At 47.8% G+C, this 20,598-nt stretch overlaps 2 protein-coding genes across 5 annotated transcripts in view; one reads left to right on the top strand and one right to left on the bottom strand.

The window, feature by feature from the left end:
• Window positions 1–18: 18 nt before the first annotated feature.
• Window positions 19–13,288, bottom strand: LOC115180609 (vezatin). Of its 4 annotated transcripts, none has more exons than XM_029742835.1 (12): window positions 12,915–13,288; window positions 10,337–10,474; window positions 6,773–6,862; window positions 6,454–6,638; window positions 6,030–6,314; window positions 5,338–5,496; window positions 4,928–5,075; window positions 4,334–4,683; window positions 3,461–3,654; window positions 2,878–2,978; window positions 2,554–2,761; window positions 19–2,443 (listed from the first exon to the last, which is right to left on the bottom strand). In XM_029742835.1, exons 3-12 carry the CDS (start codon window positions 6,788–6,790, stop codon window positions 1,887–1,889), a joined length of 2,205 nt encoding a protein of 734 aa, XP_029598695.1. In that variant the 5' UTR covers window positions 6,791–6,862; window positions 10,337–10,474; window positions 12,915–13,288; the 3' UTR covers window positions 19–1,886. The 4 variants fall into 4 exon arrangements, with proteins under 4 accessions (XP_029598695.1, XP_029598693.1, XP_029598692.1 ...); XM_029742833.1 differs by lacking the exon at window positions 12,915–13,288 and adding an exon at window positions 12,163–12,370; XM_029742832.1 differs by lacking the exon at window positions 12,915–13,288 and adding an exon at window positions 11,719–12,142.
• Window positions 12,420–20,598, top strand: part of LOC115180608 (FYVE, RhoGEF and PH domain-containing protein 6) — a 28,370-nt gene continuing 20,191 nt past the window's right edge. The window contains exons 1-2 of the mRNA XM_029742831.1: window positions 12,420–12,718; window positions 17,294–19,613. Of these exons, the coding sequence (XP_029598691.1) occupies window positions 12,709–12,718; window positions 17,294–19,613 (2,330 nt within the window). The 5' untranslated portion in view covers window positions 12,420–12,708. The remainder of the gene's footprint in view (window positions 12,719–17,293; window positions 19,614–20,598) is intronic.

Below are 20,598 nucleotides of genomic sequence, written 5' to 3'. Positions count from 1 at the left end.
AAGAGAGACACAGTCAGCTCCAGAATAGCATTTTATTTTACAAATGAAATGTAGGAGGGACAGAACTCACTTCAGGAAGTGGACATATGGGGGAGGGAGGCAAGGCAGACACGGTGAGGGGGTGGGTGGTGGGGGCAGACACCCTCGGACAAACACAAGCGGAATCATCTGTGCAGTCAATAAGCACATGCTGTCCTTCGATCATCACTCTAATTAATTGTAATCAACGATAGTTGATTCCAGGACACTCCGTAATAACTGTCCCAAACTCAATCCCCAAATCAATAGAGTTGGATCATATTCTAGTGAGGGAGCATTATGGAAATACAGATGCTGAGACTAGGGATAGAGAATTTATTTCTATTTTTTCAATGTAACCTTTAACTAGGCAAGTCAGTTAAGAACAAATTCTTATTTACAATGACTGCTTACCGAGGAACAGTGGTCTAACTGCCTTCTTCAGGGGCAGAACGACAGATTTTTACCTCATCAGCTCAGGGATTCGATCCAGCAACTCTAACCACTAGGCTACCTGCCGCCCCAGATACAGTGGTACAATCTCCATGGAAACATTTACAGATGTACACAAGACAGAACCAAAACGTTCTGACACAGCAGACCATTCAGATCAGAGATACATGTAGTAGATGGGGAGTTACAGACACCCGTGGAACAGATTTCATAGTAGGTGCAGTAGGGGTGGCATGAGGTAGTACAACACTTTACCTCAATAATCACCCAGTTGTCATCCCCTCATGGCCTCTTCATTGAGGCATCATTGATCCTGTATCCTGCATCAGATGAGCACTTGACAAGACCATTGGGGAAATAAGCACTGTGAATGTGTTTGGTTCATTAGTGGATGAATTTCATTTCACAGCAATCCACTGCCTGACCCTATTCATCTCTCAAATAAAAACAACATACAATATGTAAAAATATTTCCACATCTGGTAGGCTAGTCCATTTTACAAGGTCAACTATGTCCACCCTTCTCTCTGACGTCTCCGTCTGCTCATTGGTTGCTGTGGGTTGAGTGAAAGATGTTTTAGCCAACACATCTTTGCAGTTATATGGCCATTCAGGCGGGGAGTGTGTAGAAGTGCAGACTCATAGAGGCAGACCAGAAATAAAACAGTGGTAATAAAATAGCTTTGCTCTGGTCTCTTTGAAATGTACCTCTCCTTCCTCTTTGACAGCGTGGTGTATGTGTGTGCAATAACATCTGTGTGTGTGTGTGTGTGTGTGTGTGTATAGTAACATCTTACGTTCAGCCCTCGGTCAGTGATTCAGTACCTGAGCATTCTGCCCTGGGCTGCCGTGCACACGTTCAAATCCACACATCAGACTCTGCCTGTCAATACAGGAGTCATATAGAGAGTGATTTGGTAAAAATTAGAAAAATAATTTAGCTAATTAGGCCTTTTGACTCAGACATCAATATGCTAAACTGTTAGGCAACGTTGACATACCACGGAAAGGTACTGGTCAATAGTTAGAGAAAATGTAATTGATGCTATAACCAAGTCTCTCTGCCTCCAATAGCTACAGGGGATCCTTAGGGTTAAACTGAAGACCTTGTGACGGTGAGGTCAGAGTTTGTCTTGTGGTTCTGGTACCTGAGTAGCACAGGAGAGCGGCCACAGGGGGATTGTGGGTAAAGTATGGACACATGGGTGGAGGAGTAACAGAAAGTGGTGTAGTGCTCTTCTTAAAACACACTCAGACGTTGCATACACACAATGCTCTCTCACCCAATCACGCACGCACACGCACGCACGCACGCAGTAAATAACCCAGGAGTGGGGTCAGACTTAAATACAGGAACCCTGGCTGTCTGTCCATAACTGTTCTGTTCAAAGCTCCGTAAAGCAGGAGGGTTTAGATTAGTTCTTCTCACATGTCTGTCCATCAGGCTGCGAACGCGTCTCTCCCTCATCCTCTTCTCCGCTGTCTCCAAACGTCTGCTCCTCCATGTTGGCGAAAGTGTGCGAACGTGCTGCCACCTGGGCGGCGAGGGCGGAATTAAAGCTGAGCGCCGCCGAGCCGTGTAGTTCTGTCAGCCTGTCCATCACCGTGATGGCGGGGATCCGGGGCTGCAATAGAAGGTCGGGCCCATTTAGTCCTGCCCCCTGGTCAGGCAGCCCGTCGTATTGGTAGAGCTGCGCCCCGCCCGTCCTGTCTGGGACAGAACCTTCACCCTCCTCCCCCTTTTCCTCCGCCTCACCACAGCAGAACTCTGTAAGTGCTTTTTCCTCTGCCTCTGTGAGGGGGCGCTCGTCCCTGACCCAGTCTTCCTCCTCTTCGTTCACCCTTTCCGATAGGTCGTTTCCCTCAACAACACCTGGTTTGGCCACGCCCACAAGGGTCAGAGTGTCCAATGGGTCGGAGGGCATCTGGGATTCTATAGAAGTTTCAGCGGAAACTATAGGCATCACCGCCGCTGGTAGACAAAATAAACACATCATTAAACGACCACATGAAATGAGAGAGACAGAGAACTAAAGGAGCGGCAGAGGCAGAGAGGTGCAATGTGGGTAGGCGGAGCGAGACCTTGGTCGTTGAAGAGCAGCTGTTTCCACTTCCTCCTCTCGCCCTCGGACGCCCGCTGGCCCAGCACGGCTTTGAGCTCCGATAGGACGCGCTGAGACTCCTCCCTCTCCCGCCGGTGGCGCTCTCGTTCCTCGGGAGACAGCATGTCAACCACCGACCCCGCCCACCCGTTCTCATCCTCTGAGTCCGACACGTACGCTTCTAGCTCCTGGCCAATCAGAGGGCAGGAAAGATCCATTACACATAAAGACACACACTACAGGCACCTAGTTGTGTGTGTGTGTGTGTGTGTGTAGATCCACAGTGAGTGGTGAGGTTCAGTACCTGCTCCTCAGGCACGGGGTCCCTGTCCAGGATGAGGGTGTAGGTTGGGGCAGGGGTGCATGGCACAGGAGGGAGACACTGCTCTGGACCATCAGGAGTTCCTGAAAGAGAAAGGATGGATAGAACGTATTACACACACATACAGGTAAGTGTACACACACACACACACACACACACACACACACTCAAATGGAGACACACCACCCTACGCAATTATCTGTTTGTTTAAACCGTGTATCAGATCTCGAGTCAGTCAACCTGCTCCCTGTTCACAAAGAGTAGACCTCTAAAACGTGCTGAAACAGTCTGTGGTGAAACTAGGCCATTGTTCCCTCCCTCCCTTCCCTGTGAGGTCTGGTTCTTATCCTATATTTGAAGGAGCCACTTCCTCACTGACTCTGAATAGTCTCTGGGCTGGGCGTGGGGGGAGTACTGACTAAAAATAACCCTTCCACTGTAACCATGGAAACCTGGGGGGGGGGGGGGGGTCCAGTATTCAGACCCAATATCAGGGCCTGTTACCTCTCAACTGGTCAGCTGTGTTAACTACCTAAGCCTAATAAAGGTAGTGTGTGTTCTTCACCTGGGCAGGTGTTAGCTCTCCTCAGCATGCGCTCCACTTGGCCCACGGTGTCCTCCCAGCATCCGGCGCTGGCCTGCATGTGGGGCTGCAGGTGGCCGAGACGCTCCTGGAGGTCCTGGTAGCCCTCCACAGTCACCTCCACCGCCTCCTTGGTCACCATCAGCTTCTCCAGGTCATCCTCCAGGATAATCATCCTAGTGGGGGGAAGAGGAGGTGAGATGAGGGGAGGGTTAGGGGAGGAGGGGTGAGGAGAGGATGGGAGAGGAGGATGGGGCGAGTGGGGTAAGGAAAGAGGGCTTCTGAGCCGAAACAGTTCGAACGAGTTTGTGCATATATTATGACTACATTCTGTGACGCTTTAGTTGGTTTTGGACTTCAGCACAACATTCTTTCTCAAGGCAAGCCGAAGTCTACGGCCCTTTGTAAGAGATTGGTCAACAATAGGGATTCTTCGATACAGTTTCTGTTGTCATTCAACGAGACATTCATTCATGGACATTTTTTCATTGAGAAATACTGCACCAAACATCTTAGTTAGATGTAAAATTGTGTGACTAAGATCTCTGCAAAAACGTCAAAATTAATGACAGATTTCTTGAGGTATCTTACATTAATTTAGACTATTTTGAGGAAGTGTATACTGGCTACGGCATCTCAAAATGGACAAACAATACTATTGCCACGTTTTTCAAGAGAAGGTCCTTTAAGGGAGTATGCAAGCACTCTCGTTCATTTCACCTTGCCGAGTTCGGCTATGCCCCAGCCAAACTGAAGAATACTGACGGCTGTAGACTGAGGGGTGAGGAGGGTATGGAGTAACAGGTGTTAGGGTTAGGAGGGCGAGGGTTGAGTAAGGGTTTAGGTTTGACTCACTCGTTGAGCAGGGCCCTGAGATGCAGCTGCAGGCTACGTACAGACGTGTGCAGTGTGTTGAGCTCTCTGCATTTCTGTTGAGCGCGCCCCACCCTGTCCGAGCCCTGCGTCCGGTGCTGCGTCTCAAAGTACCGGTGGAACTCGTAGCTACGCTGCATGTCGCCTAGGCAACCGGCCAGGGCACCGTGGAGAGGCTGTGTCACCGTGGCAACAGAGCGGTGTATGGGCGGAGGAGGGGTTTCACCTTTGACCCAGTCTTCCCTGGGCTCCTCCAGTCGTCGTGGTGACAGCAGCAGGGCCAATCGGCGTAAACATTCTGAGCTCTGCCCCACCCACAACTGGAACAGCACCTGGAGGACGGAAAGCCCACAGGGACAAACAGAGTAGCTAACACCCTCACTCTGACAATGCCCCTCATTTCACCTATTGACCTGCATCTAAATGATCTCTTCTATCTTTCTCATCATGTTTCTCTTCTACTCTTTCTTCCACTATCGATATAAAAGCAAGTTCTCCATCCAAAATCTAACCCAATCTCATCTTCCTTCCTTCCGTCTCTCCCTCCCTCTCGTGGTTCAGGTAGGTGGGTCTTACCTTGAGGGCAGGGAGGCTGTAGTCATCGGTGAGCTCCTGTGCCTCTTCGTCAGTCAGGTGCTCTGTCCCCAGGCCCATCCCCAGCTCCTTCAGAGGCACCGCAGACACGTAGTTGGTCACATTGTCGATCTCAGAGTTCAGGGGGTACGTGGGTACGAGTTAAGGAGCCCATCAGCTCATAGATTGACACTCATATACTAAATGACCCGCCAATTGGTCAAACAGAATATATCCTCTAACACACATTCACTCAAGTGTAACACCAATGGGTTACTGGTAGAAATCAATCTTTAGTGCTTGCATTGTTTAATTCCTGCATAAGTTGAGTCTGGCAATATCCCCTCTCTATTTGAAAATGAACACCTTTTCCTCTCTCTCTGTGTGTGTGTGTGTGTGTGTGTGAAGGATATGCTTTGAGCATGTGGCAGGTGGCTCGGCGGGAGGCTCTGAAGGCCGAGCGGAGCGCCCGGTACACCGCCTTCCGCAGGCCAACCAGCTGCTGCCCCCGTGGCCCCGCCCCCAGCCCCGCCCTACTAAAGGAGCTGGCCGCACTCACCCTGTCGAGCAGACTTGACAAGTGAAATGTGATACAACTGTGCAGACGTCCCAGAGAGGCAGGGAAGCACACGCAACACGACATGCTAACAACATGCTAATAACACGTTTATGACTGAGAAACAACAGGACGTGCTAACAACATATGACACGGTTATGACAAAATGCTATCACAAAACAAACAACGACGATAACAGATGAAGACGAATACAGTGACAATGCTGTCCTACCAACAATACTAGACACTGAACGGTGAAACAGAGAGTAGGGTGGGGATGAACGGTCAGTGGAACAGGCAGGGAAAGGTAAAAAGTGGGCCCATCAGGTAATGATAAACTAAGATAATAATAGATACTAGCCTAAGTGCTAACCTTATAGTTGGGTAGATGAAAGTGCTAGTGGGTGAAAGTGGACAGTAACGTTAAGGACAGAGTATGTAACTCACAGCAGGGTTAGCATGCACACTTACAACATGAGTAGGAAGGTGAGGATGCACACTCCCACTATGGATGAAGTAGACAGATAGTAGATCAAATGGCCCACTTACAGGGTGAACCCTCGAGAGATGACCTCTGTCTCCTGTAGCAGTCTCAGGGACTTGCGGGCCAGGCTGGTCAGAGCCTTACTGTTCAGCACCATGGTCTGCAGCTCGGAGGCCTGGGCGTGTGCTGCCCTCTGCATCCTCCCCTGTCTCCACAGCCCTGCCCCTCGCAGCCCCACCCAGCCCATGACTGCAGCACACCACGGGATCACAGCCAGAGACCAGGCCCCGGCAGAGAGAGAGGACAGGCCTAGTAACACTGCAGCCAGGCCCACCAGCACTGCTACGTCCCTGAGAGAGAAGAGAAGAGGACGAGAGAGAAAGAAAGAGAAAACCAAGACAGAAAGAGATGGAATGTTAGTGTCTGCTGTGTGTACATGTAGATATTTAAGTGTGTGTGACTATGTTAGGATCTGTGTTTGGGGCGTACCACTGCGAGGGTGAGGCGAGGAGGCGCGGGCAGGGCAGGGAGTTGTCTCTTCTGGGTGAGCCGGAGGGCGAGGCGCCCAGGGTGAGCAGGCTGGGGTCTAACAGCTCGATCAGCTCCACATCCTCCTGGAGCAACACATCCTGGTCCAGGATACACTGCACCGCGTACTGGCCAAACACACAGTCCTATAGGGAGGGAGAGAGAGGGACGGAGGGAGAGGAAGAGGACACAGAGAGAAAGAATATAAGAACATGTGTCTTTGAGATGAAGTCACTTAAAGTTCTATGGTTAGTCCCATGGTTTCCATGGTGACCCTTACCAGCTGCTGCTCCAGCATATGGGCAGAGGCAGCCTGGTGGAACGGGCTCCGCCTCCACAAGGCATCAGCCAATCTCCATAGACGTCCTCCCTGCCAATAACACAGAGGAGGATGGGTCAGGCGGGGAAGAGACTGGAGCCAATAAGGGGAACAGAGTAATCAACCAGGCATAATTCTGCAAATGAATAAGTCACACATCCTTCATACGAACAGCAGACGACATCTGTGAGAGCAAACTGGGGAATGAGCTCTGGCCATCAACCACAAATAATGCTCATAACACACACACACACACACACACACACACACACACAGGCCACATTCCTAAGAAACATTTTCTTCATTCCAGGGCATATCCCAGGAAACAGGCTCTTTGAGACACCAACAATGGGTGTGTGTGTGTGTGTGTGTGTGTGTGTCGACTTCCCCCCAACACACTCCTACACACACAAACACCCTCCATTCCCCCCTAGTTGATAGTTTGCCAGGCTCCAGTAGGAGATTCACTGTAAACAAACAAAGTAAACAGAATTATATTCTAATCACTAGCAAACGAACAGAGTAATTATAAGCATTCCAACTAAATTGCACAATTTGATATGCTGCTATTAACCAAATAATTCTCCAAAATATCTATATTAGAAATCCTGATCCCCTTCATTTAGCCATAATAGTGTGAAGAGTGAGTGAATTAAAATGCCTACAGCGAGTCACACAATCTAGTGATGAGAATAGCTTATTTTCCTCACAGTATTTTCTTGGGAAAGTAGCAGTACTATCCCATACACTCATTGGTACTACCAGTATCAGGCAACATCACCACTAAGGAGGCATATTTCAGGCTGAGTCCCAAATGGCAGCCTATTCCCTATATATAGTCGCTATTTTTGACCCAGGCCTGTAGGGATTCAATGTTCCAGCCAGGCTACAGTTGTTCGTGAAGAAGTTTCCACTCGGTAAAGGTCTAGGATCAGCTCACCCTCTCCCAATCCTAACATTAACCATTAGTGTGGAAAGTGCTAAACTTAACCAAGATCAGCGTCTACGGGCAGCTTCGCCCTTACTATTGATCCAGACTGGCCTGGGTGTGTTTTCTACCCGGACTTTCTGTTATTGGGAGTTTGGGACGCAGTGTGTTATTGGCCAGCAGGCTGCAGGGCTATTGATTATTGGTCTAAGTCTGAGCTGCAGGACTGGGCGTTCACGCTACACTGACCAACCACAGCAGGAACAGAACATGGCATCTAAACCACCCCCCAGAGAGAGGGTAGTGTGTGTTAGTCGTGAAGGGGGAGGCCCATGTAGGCGTTTTCATTCTCTACTACTCACTCATCTCAATCTAATATCCCCCATCCAAACATTAAGGCAGGAGACAGAGACGGGCCACACAGTAAAACACACAGACAGCGGAATGCAAACACAGTGACACAAACAACCAACACTTCACTAGTAAGTACAGTTCATTTCCTGGTCCTGTCCTGCTCCTGCTCTTTAGTATTCCATTGGCGTCACCCAGGGGAACATTCCCGAGTCTTTACGCTCCCCGTCTGCCGTGTGAGAGAATGGAAAAAATACTCTGCAAAGATGTGTGAGTGTGAGAGAGACTCAGAGAGAGACTCAGAGAGAGAGAGAGAGAGAGAGAGAAAGAGTAGGGGGAGTGAAAGAGGAAGAGAGACTGTGACATTATATGTGTGTTCTGAATCTTGAAGCCATATTTCCACAAAACAATCCTCAACGCTTGATCTTCTCTCCATCTCACTCTCGTATGACTCCAGGATTTGAAGGAGGAGACTAGGCAGGCTGGCAGTGAAGTTTTTTTATTGCCAATACATTTCAACTGACCTCGTCCTGCCTTCGCTCTCTTCAGTTAGCTGTCTCGTCGTGACTTACGTGACATGGCACATGCAAAAAGGCAATATATATATATATTCCCATTGGTAGTCAGCAGGAAATTGTGGCACAAAGAACCTTTATTCAGATGGCACACTGACAGATTCCCATATTCCTCCCTCTCTCTCTCTCCTTACTAACCTCATTTCATGTCATACAATGCTCTGGTTTAGTGTGACATTTATTTCTGTAAAATAACATCAATGTGCCCCACGTGCCGTCAAATATTTTTGAAATCCTATTTTATTCACAAATGTGGATGATTTTCAGGCCCAGTGTGTGCTAAACAGGCCCAGCGTGTGCTAAACAGGCCCAGCGTGTGCTAAACAGGCCCAGTGTGTGCTAAACAGGCCCAGTGTGTGCTAAACAGGCCCAGTGTGTGCTAAACAGGCCCAGTGTGTGCTAAACAGGCCCAGTGTGTGCTAAACAGGCCCAGCGTGTGCTAAACAGGCCCAGCGTGTGCTAAACAGGCCCAGCGTGTGCTAAACAGGCCCAGCGTGTGCTAAACAGGCCCAGCGTGTGCTAAACAGGCCCAGTGTGTGCTAAACAGGCCCAGTGTGTGCTAAACAGGCCCAGTGTGTGCTAAATAGGCCCAGTGTGTGCTAAACAGGAGCAGATAACCAGTGTTGGCCTCTGACTGTCTGGAAATCAAATATACACCAGGCAATCGTCCATGTTAACAGGCGCGCACACAGACACACACCTCTATCTGGGCTACAGGAAGTTGGACAAGGAATAACCATATCTTTGCCATTAACCCATAGGAATCCCCATCCAGTTGACTACTTGAAAATGGTGGATGATGGCAATGCCCAATAACAATGTCCATGTTTAAACAAGTTATATCCATGATGAGTCCTCCACGAGAATAATTCCCAAACGCTCCTCCGAATAACAGGCTCTCGGAGAGGAAGCATGACGCGGACGGACGGAAAGTTCTTGGAGGAGGCTAATGTGACATAATTTCCTGTCCCTCACGGGAAAAAATACAGAAGCAGGAAAAGGAATGCACTCAGAGTCATGTGACCACGCGCTGGCCAGAACCCTGAAACATGAATGCATACTATACAGCAGCAGAGTATTATTAACAAAGAGCTATGATTATGCATATGTATATTACAGTATGTATCACACAAGCCACTCACACCACAGAGGCATACACATACACAATGCACTCCAGGTATCAGTAATCTAATTAAGCCCCAATGAATGAGAATGAAAATATATATATAACAGAGAGAGAGAGAGAGAGAGCGAGAGAGAGAGAGAGCGAGAGAGCGAAACTCTTCCTTTCACAGTTTCCTAAACAGGACTAGGAATTCCCCTCAGCACTAATAGAGAAACTTGACCAAATAGACAGACCCTATCCCTGGAATAGGGGACAATAGTGTGTGTGTGGAAAAGACATACCTTGCTCTGAATCTGTTGCTCTCTTTCCTCCATGATCCCTGTCTTGTCTGTCTGCCAGCCGTGTGTGAATGAGTTAGTGTGTGTGATATGTTTCATTGTTTGGAATCAATAGCAGATGTAATTACTTTCTGTCTGCCTGCATGAATGTACAGGGAGTTGGTCAAGCACACACTGACAACACCCCAAGGCTATGGAATCATAGTGGGGGTTCCTTATGGTAGCAGTGAGGGGTGTGTGTGTGTGTGTGTGGGGGGGGTCACTCACTGTGGGTTTGGACAAGCTGTCCTGGAGGGAGGTCGTCGTCCCCTCTCCTCCTCCACACTCGTCCTCCTGAGACACTGTGGGACATGCCTCAAAGTCTGTGTGTCCTAGATCATGCAGGTAGTGGAAGAGCGGAGAGTTCTGGAAAAAGAGAGAGGGGAGAGTGTGTAACGAGATAGAGAGGGGGAAGAGAAAAAAAGAGGGTGAAAGTTTGTTTGTTTGTTCCTGCTCTTCCCAATTCTCTGTTACAGATTTCCCAATATACAGGAAGCTATTCTTAGAAGAGTCATAACCCAGTTGGCACTGCAAGTGGCAGGAAAAGCATCACTGATCTGCAGTAGCATTACGTTCCAATTACCATCTGGAATCATACGCTCATTCTCCACCTTCTCTCCCATTCAACTTGCCATTCCATGCAGATTTCTGTCACGCTCTTTCACACTTGACTTCCATACATAAACACAAAGACCTAGATGCTGCGGGCAAAACAGCCACTCAGATGACAAGCTAGAAAAGGAAATCATCTATTCTCTCTGCTCAAGTCTTGGTCGCCATGGGCAACTAATTGTATTACTGTGTGCAGCTTCTTGTTTTTTATTGATTCGCTAGGGTTTTGGGAAACATGGGACGAGTTAGCTAAGGGCTAAACTTCTGCTGAGCAAAGATATGTTAACGTTAAAAGCCTAGTAGAGAACACCCTATGCATGTGCACTACCCATCCCTAAACCTCCCCCTGGCCCTAAGCATCTTGCCTCTTCCAATACCCTTTTCTTACACCTAATCTGCTCCAAAGTCCATTACAACAATCCAGCGATGGAATTAAACAAACATAATAATCTAAAATCCTTGCATAAAAGAGTGTTCTACATGATTAAGTGTTGAAGCTCAGCTTAAAGTGGGACTGGAAGTGTGTGTGTGTGTGTGTGTGTGTGTGTGTGTGTGTGTGTGTGTGTGTGTGTGTGTGTGTGTGTGTGTTGCCAGCAGGGATGAGCAAATCACTGTCCTGCAACACAGGTCAGACTCCCACATCAATCTCCCTACAATTGAGATGTGCAGCAGCAAAGTGGGCCTTTTGATCTCTACCGCTCCTCTGTTTGCCCCTAGGACAACGTACTGGCACTTGGCACTGGCATAACAACAAGTTGCCCACAATTAAGAAAAAAATAACCAACATTATGCTCCAATTTTACCAAGGAGACACCTGACCCAATTTCCACCCAGCTGCCGACGCTCCTCACCCGAAGGATGAGAGAAAACCAAAACATCTCCGTGCTTCTACATCTGGAGAGCAAGCCATTTGCATACCTTGATAGATCCACCTATAATACGTTATCACGATTACACACCCCGATCCAAGCATGACGTGGTGGGCTAAAGTTACTCACTTGCATGATCGGACGGTATCGGCGGCGCACATGTTGACACATCAGGCTGTCAGATGTTTCGAACAGCTAACGTTATTCCCTTCCTACGTCGCACAAAGCACCGATCAGACACACTCTCCACGCCAGCTATGATGATGAAACAGCACACTGCCCCATGATAAGAAAAGCTACTTAGCAGTCAGGCGGGATTGGCTACACGGCCAATTTAGTTCGGATTTATGTCTCAGCTACCATAACAACAGGGGTAGCTAAACGCCAATGGGTAAACGGTGCTCATGGCCATTCTAATAAGCTAGCTAACGTTAGCGAGCCAGCTACTCTGACAGTCTGGTCAACCACGCCAATTTCATCACGCAGAATGAATCAGAAAACCTATACAAACTCGGTCTTGACACAGCACACTACGCGTTAACGGAACATATGCGCCTGAATAAAAACACAAACCTCAAATACCACATCTTCATCAAACTCCTCAGTCATTGCTCTCCGCCATCGATATCCAACCGTTACGCATTCTGGGATTGTAGTCGTTTGTAAACGTCAAGAAGTGAAAATCTGAAGCAGTTACTAGCAGTTTGCTAGTCCCTGTTAGCTGCGCAAAACAAACTCCTCGTCAAAACAACACTTCCCACAATCCAAATCGCCCAACGCTTCCTCGAGAACCTCGGTGTTCGAGCAGGGGAGACGGGATCCTCCAGTGGTCACGCGTGGAAATGCAACGTCCTCAGCCGGGAGCAAGGGAAGGAAACAGCGCCGTGGACGAAACACGAAACTCCAGAAAACTGGAAAAAAGGGGGACTAGAGGAAACAGTTTATTCACGTTTCAGTCGGTGATATAAGCGACATTTTGTTTCTTTATTATGTTGTTTACCTGGTGTTCTTTGAGACTGACTGACAATGGCGCCTGAAAAAGAAAATCCACGAAATTCCGTGCCATCCCATTGAAAGCAAGTTTACTCATGGAGTAAGGAAAGGAGCAAGTCGGGAGTCATGAGCACAGGTTTGTTTCCTGGATGGCTAAGTAGTTGCATTTAGTCGACAAAGCAGTTTCTTTGAGTGCGTCTGCAGTTAAGAGTTTTACCAAGCAAATCCATAAAAGCAAAAACGTTGAAGTTATGTTACTTTTGCAGAAACATAGCCCAGCTTTTTCCAGGTTATTACGTTGTAATTACTGTTTTTCATAATGATAACGTTACCTCTCCGAAGGCGTAGTGGCAAAGATGAGCAGTTTCCACCCGCTCATGATTTAGGGAGAACAGTCATTCTGGTTAGAATACTCCAACAAAAGTACATGCAACACAATTGATGCATCAGCCAAATGTGAAGAGAGAAAGAGCGTGTATGAGAGGGCAGATACATTCAGCTCCTTTGTGTAACATCTGTCCTCCTGTTTTGATGCAGTCAGATGCGCAATGGATTTTTTTGTTTGTTACTTTCAAACATGGTTATATAACCTAAAGCAGCGATTGTCAACCACTAAACCGACGAATTTTCAATCCGTTGAGGCAAAGGGGATTTGGCACTGGAGTTTACAGATTTTTTTCCATGAGTAAGTTAGCTAGAGGGTCATTCAGGCTTCATCCACATCCGCTCGGTGAATTCGCTTCTCGTGGTATTGCACTAGCCCGGCCAGTCAGTAGCCCTGATCCAGCCCAGTCGAGCAGAAAACGAGGCCATATCCTTTTGGGCATCTCATTATGGATAGTATACAGGACGCACATCTTTCACAACACACACACACACACACACACACACACACACACACACACACACACACACACACACACACACACACACACACACACACACAGCCAACTTCAAAACCAGTCAGTGCCATGAAATCGTTCAGGTCATACTCAGCAAAAGATTGGAAAACATTTTGAACCAGAGGGAACAAACTAGGACAAGGAGGACGCATGCAGCGAGGTGACACGGGATTCTACTTGGGTTGGTGCCATTGAAGCTGAGAACACATTTTCTCCACCAAAAATAAACAAGCCAGAAAACTCCAGTAAACACAGTGGTTCTCTCACAATTCACGAATGTAATCCATATAATTGTTGACATATATTTGACATTTGTATCTTAAAGCATAATTGAGAAAAAATGAATTGAAGTTGGAGTATTTGTGACTTTTTATCCTTACCCAAAATATTTTTTTTCTCTTATCCTTTAAGACTGTAGGTGCAACTTAGCAAAAGTTGGTGTCATATGAAGCTTTACTGCTTGCTCTATAATATTAGTAGTATTTTGATTTCAATAAAACTATCTTACATACAGTACCAGTCAAAAGTTTGGACACACCTACTCATTCCATGGTCTTTCTTTATTTTAACTATTTTCTACATTGTAAGAATAATAGTGAAGACATCAACACTATGAAATAACACATATGGAGTCATGTAGTAACCAAAAAAGTCTTAAACAAATCTAAATATATGTTATATTTGAGATTCTTCAAAGTAGCTACCCTTTGCCTTGATGACAGCTTTGGACACTCTTGGCATTCTCTCAACCAGCTTCATGAGGTAGTCACCTGGAGTGCATTTCAATTAACAGGTGTGCCTTGTTAAAAGTTAATTTGTGGAATTTCTTTCCTTCTTAATGCGTTTGAGCCAATCAGTTGTGTTGTGACAAGGTAGGGGTGGTATACAGAAGATATCCCTATTTGGGAAAAGACCAAGTCCATATTATGCAAGAACAGCTCAAATAAGCAAAGAGAAAAAACAGTCCATCATTACTTTAAGACAGGTCAATCCGGAAAATTTCAACAACTTTGAAAGTTTCTTCAAGTGCAGTCGCAAAAACTATCAGGAACTATGATGAGACTGGCTCTCATGAGGACCGCCACAGGAAATGAGGATGCAGAGTTACCTCAGCTGCAGAGGATAAGTTCATAAGAGTTAACTGCACCTCAGATTGCATACCAAATAAATGCTTCACAGAGTTCAAGTAACAGACACATCTCAACATCAACCGTTCAGAGGAGACTGTGTGAATCAGGCCTTCATGGTCGAATTGCTGCAAAGAAACCACTACTAAAGGACACCAATAAGAAGAAGAGACTTGCTTGTGCCAAGAAACACGTGCAAATGAACATTAGACCGGTGGAAATTGGTCCTTTGGTCCAGATTTGAGATTTTTGGTTCCAACCGCCATGTTTTGTGAGACGCAGAGTAGGTGAATGGATGATCTCTGCATGTGTGGTTCCCACCATGAAGCATGGAGGAGGAGGTGTTATGGTCTGGGGGTGCTTTGCTGGTGACACTGTCAGTGATTTATTTAGAATTCAAGGCACACTTAACAAGCATGGCTACCACAGCATTCTGCAGTGATACACCATCCCATCTGGTTTTTGCTTAATGGGACTATCATTTGTTTTTCAACAGGACAATGACCCAAAACACACATCTAGGCTGAATAAAGGCTATTTGACCAAGGAGAGTGATGGAGTGCTACAATCACCCGACCTCAACCCAATTGAGATGGTTTGGGATGAGTTGGACCGCAGAGTGAAGAAAAAGTAGCCAACAAGTGCTCAGCATCTCTGGGAACTCCTTCAAGACTGTTGGAAAAGCGTTCCTCATGAAGCGGGTTGAGAGAATGCCAAGAGTGTGCAAAGCTGTCATCAAGGCAAAAGGTGGCTACTTTGAAGAATCTCAAATATAAAATATATTTAGATTTGTTTAATACTTTTTTGGTTACTACATGATTCCATATGTGTTATTTCATAGTTTTGATGTCTTCACTATTATTCTACATTGTAGAAAATAGTTAAAATAAAGAACATACTTTGAATGAGAAGGTGTGTCCAAAGTTTTGACTGGTACTGTACATTTATAAATATAGAAAAATGAAACATGAATTTAGAAAATATGTATTTTTTGATTTGGCTAATTTTTCAATTTATTGTTGAACATTATATGCTCTACCTGCATATCAAAGTTCCAGAATAGGACCTCTGCTACTTTTAGAATTATGATCCAATTTGTAAGCATTACAAACAGAGTGAATGTGAAAATGAATTCAAAATGGTCACCCTCTGTCACGTCCTGACCAGTATAGAGGATTATTTGTTATTGTAGTTTGGTCAGGACGTGGCAGAGGGTAGTTAGTTTATGTATTCCAGGGTTTTGGGTTTCTTTTCTATGTTTGTGTTTCTATGGGTTTTCTATCTGTTCTGTTTCTATGTTAGTTAATTGGGGTATGGACTCTCAATTGAAGGCAGGTGTTTTCTAGTTGCCTTTGATTGGGAGTCCTATATATTAGGGTGTGTTTGGTCTTGTTGTTTGTGGGTAGTTGTTTTAGCGCTGCTATACGTGTGTAGCCTGCTATACTGTTCCTGGCGGTCGTTGTTTTGATCGTGGTGTTCACATTATAATAAATTATGATGAGCACGCAATCCGCTGCATATTGGTCCACTTTGTCCGACAGCGATTTCAAAATATCTTCTGACGAAGAGGATCGTGACACCCTCTGTGATTTGCTGTATGTGCATTGTTATAAGTAAAGTGCTGGCTGTAATTGGTTACATTGGCTACTTTGCCAATTTCTAAGTATAAAATGGGCCATAAGTATAAAACTAGCAGAGAATATTATGTTCAACAATATATTGAAAAATGTGCCAAATCAAACATTTTATATTTTCAATATTACTGTTTATATTTTGCAATATTCATAAATGTATGTAAAAAATGTGTTGTTAAAATCAAAATACTATTCATATCACAGAGCAAGCGGTAAAGCTTCATATGACACCAACTTTTACTTTGTAACACCTACAGATCAAACACTGTGGCATATTAAAGGAGGCCTGGGTAAGGCCAAAATGGCTTCAATTAATGATTTATCTATTATGTTTTAACATACAAATGCCAAATATATGTCAATAAAACTGAGTGTCTCATATTCAATGCAGAGGTCTGTATTCATAATCCAGTTCTCCATTTAGTGCAGGCTCAGCCTGCCATGGGTGTGTCTGGTACCAGCGTAGAGACACATTCACACAGTAATTGCATTACCATCAAAGTGTTTTATTTGAGGGAGATGTGATGTCGCTTAGGTTATAGTTAGTTTTTCTTGATTGTTCAGCTTTTCTGTACAGACAGAACACAGTGAACCATTACGGTTGACTGTTTTGGTCAGGCCCGTGATTGGATATATGAGTACAGGAATCATTTGGTTCTTTCACTCCTTCCCTTTCTGACCACTTGCGCTCAACCTTACTTAGTGAGCTAAAAATCCCTTTGACCTCTAGGGGTTGATTCTCTGACCCTTGCCCTGCCCTCTCTTACCCCCACCAGCTGTCTGTGTGCTGCTGCTGGCTGGTTGGTATGTGTCGATGAGGTGGTGGGGGGGTTCGAGGGATATCCAGGGCAGTGCATGCATTACAGCACGGCAGTGGAATGCGCTCTGTTTTGCTCTTTGCCTCCAGTTTGTGCCTTTAAACAGCCATAAAGGTTAAAGGGTCACTTCTTTCTTTGCCTCCTGTGACGTGTGTGTTTTCAGCAGCCCCCCTCCCCAGCATTGTCTAATATCTACTCCTCTCTCTTCCTCCTCCTCTAATTCTCTACAGGTGTGAAGAAGCCGCCAGTGGCTCCCAAACCCAAACTCGCCCCCTTGGTGAAGCTCTCGCCTCCTCCCATCGCCCCCAAACCTGATCTTCTCCTCTCCCAGCCTTCCCAACCCTCGCCCCTTCTTACCCAACCCTCCCCTGCCGTGTTAAAGAGAGCCAAACCTGCTGTGGCGCCCAAACCATGCCTCTCCAAACCCTCCGCCCCAGCAGCCCCGGCTTCTCCCCCACCCCCCAGACCCAGAGTACCCCAAACCCCTTCCCAAGAGTGCCGGGGGGCTGGGGACGACAGCCTCTCCTTCCTCAACTCCAGAAACGGGATCCTGTCGCAGCCCATCCTGCACGACTCGGACTACATCATTCCTACGTGCTCCTGCGGACGCCAGGACTGCTCCCAATGTAAACGACTAGGGAATGGGAACGTTACAGAGGTCGAGAGCGATACACTCAGCTCCTGGCCAAACAGGAATGCAACAGAAAGCACTGGAACGCTGGTAGCCAATCGGCCGGGTAAAACAGAGAACGGAGACAGTGAGAAGAGCGGAGGAGTGACCAACACCCTCCATCTCAGGCTCAAGGACAAACCCCAGAGACAGGAGGGGCAGAGGGATGGAGAGGGGAGCAGGGATGAGGAGAAGCTTCAGGGGAACAAAGAGGAGAGACAGAGGAACCAGAAAGGACAGGAGGGTCAGCAGTATCAGACTGGGTCAGGGGACCAGTCATGTAATGTTCTTGAGGTGGCAGAGACACTTACACAGACTGAGACTAAAGCTTCTAATGCAGAACAGACATACACTGACAGCTGTAATATAGGCAGCAATGAGAGCGACACAATTAACACTCCCCTCATCCTCCCACTGGAAGTCTCCCCCATTCACACCCCCCCACAGACAGTCCCCCCCACCCGCACTCCCTCTCAGACTGTTCCACCCACCCGCAGTCCCCCACAAATTTTACCCCCCTCCCTCACCCCCACCCAGATGGACAGTGAGCCTGACAGCACCCCCTCCCACGCAGACAGCAGTACACAGTGTTCCAGAATACCCAGGCTACCCACTGACCTCTCGGTCCCTGCCGCCCCCAGTAAGCCCCTGCCCGTGCCGCTGCCACGCAAGCCCCGTAAGCCAGCCCTGGTAAGGCAGGACGGCCTGGAGGCCAGCACCCAGGAGGGAGAGACAAAGAACCGCACACAGGGGGGAGAGGTGGGGGAGACTGAGGGGAGTGGGGGGAGATGTCTCGCCTCAGAGAAGGAAGAACACACCCAGGGAGTGTATGACAGTCCCTCACCCTCCCAGGACCCTGAAGCTGAAGAGGAGCCTCACCCTGTGCCTCCACCTAGACAGAAGTCCCTCTCCCCCTGCCTCCACAGAGCCCTCCACTGTCCCCCCTCCCTCAACCGAAACACCTCCCACTCTCTGGACTTGCTCTCTCAGCCTGAGCTTAACACACTGACATCAGAGAGAAGAGGAGGAGGGGATGAAGAGGAGGAGAAGGAAGAGGAAGTTGAGGACGGGTACGGAGACTTTGAGCGCTACCCCATCACCCGGAGCCTGCCCAAACAGATCAAGCTCAGCTGCCGCCCGCCCCCCGTCGGCATGACAATGAAGGCCAGCTCGGCGGAAGAGGGGGGGTCACCCAGGGCCCCGCCCAGGAAGCCCCAGAGACACAGCCTGCCAGCGGGTGCCCCCCCGTCCATCACCCCCCCTCCACCTCCTCCGCACCACGCCAACACCCCCATGAGGGAGCTGCCTGCCACCCCACAGGAGAAACCAGCCTGGCGCTTCCCAAGGCCCTTCTTCAGCAGGCAGAGCTCCTCCAGACACAGCAGCGGTGGCAGCAGCCGAGGGGCCCCCCAGGGGAAAGCAGCTCTTCTGGGGGGGAAACAGAGGGCCCAGTCCTTCTCCTCGGCTGACCTGCTGGCCCGCGCCGACGGCACCAAGAGGAGCCTTTCCTTCCGGAAGCTTCTAGAGCTGCGGTTGTCTGTCAGGATGTTGCCACGGTTACTGGCCAGAAGCGGCCAGTCTCTGGATTGTACCAGCGTGGAGCCGGGCGGGGGGGGGAGGACGGTGGACCAGTCCGACGGCAGCGCGGGGGTGTCTGGCCGGGATGGAGACGGGTCGGTAGAGTATGAGAACGTTCCTCTGTATGAGGAGATACCGGAGTACATGAACCTGCCTTTCCTCAGCGCACGGCTGGGCTGGCCACTCACACACAGTCTGGACCCAAGCACACACAGACACAGTGACTCAGACGTCTACGAGGTGCAGGATCCATACGAGAGCCACTGCGACTATAAGCGACCCCATTCCATTGACTATGAGAGGTACAGCATGTGTGTCACAGTGTGTGTGTTTGTGCGTGTGTGTGGTGTGCGCGACTGCGCGTGAGTGTGAATTCTTTCTTCCTCTGTCTACACACACAGAGGGTCTGGGTCAGGTTTCAACGGAGTGTGTGTGTGTCATTTTGTTGTCTGATTGCATAGTGCCTCTCGTGTGTCATGGGCGACTTAGGTTTCAACGAATCCAGAGTTCCAGAGCTGTTCATAATCCTTTGATCATTAGTTGCCTACAGTAAATACCTGGATTATTACACCATGCTACTTATTGTTACCGTAGTGTTAATGTACCACGACAGTCATAGATGTGTCACTTTTAATGAGCTTTAATGCTTCATGAATCCGATATCCTGGAAAGAGAGACTCGAGCAATTTACAGTAAATGTTTTGATTTTGAGCCTAGAACAATGCCAAGGGTGTGTGTACTGTGTTTAGTGGTTTCTATTTGTGTGTGTGTGTGTGTGTGCGTGTGCGTGTGTGTGTGTGTGTGTGTGTTTGTGTGTACTGTGTCACAGTGAGACCGAAAGTATTTTAGTATTTAGGCCAGTGTTTTTAGCCCAGGTTGTGCTTGTGTGAGAGTTAGTTTTCACTTTGCAGTCTTGGTCCCACTTTGGTGCTAAAACTATGCATTTACCATGTCGGGTACAATGTGAACTACATTGTGTGTACTATACCCGTTATTACATAGTACTTACAATGTAGACCAACATGCTGTGTTTGTGTGAGAGTTAGCATTAGCAGGCTGTGCTTGTACGAGTGTGAGAGTTAGCATTAGCATGCTGTGCTTGTACGAGTGTGAGAGTTAGCTTCAGTGTTAGTCCTCCAGGCTGTGAATAGAGCATTGATGCGCAACAGGTTGGGCTGTTTTCCTGTGGGTTATTTTCAGTGGCCAGGGCAGGAAATGTCTGAAAATCGCAGAAACGCCACACTGCACTCTGAACAGGGAAAACAAACCTCCACCAACCACCAGCCT

Source organism: Salmo trutta, chromosome 40, assembly GCF_901001165.1.
Source record: "Salmo trutta chromosome 40, fSalTru1.1, whole genome shotgun sequence".
NCBI classification, from domain to species: Eukaryota; Metazoa; Chordata; class Actinopteri; order Salmoniformes; family Salmonidae; genus Salmo; species Salmo trutta.
This window is presented reverse-complemented; position numbering and strand designations above follow the sequence as displayed.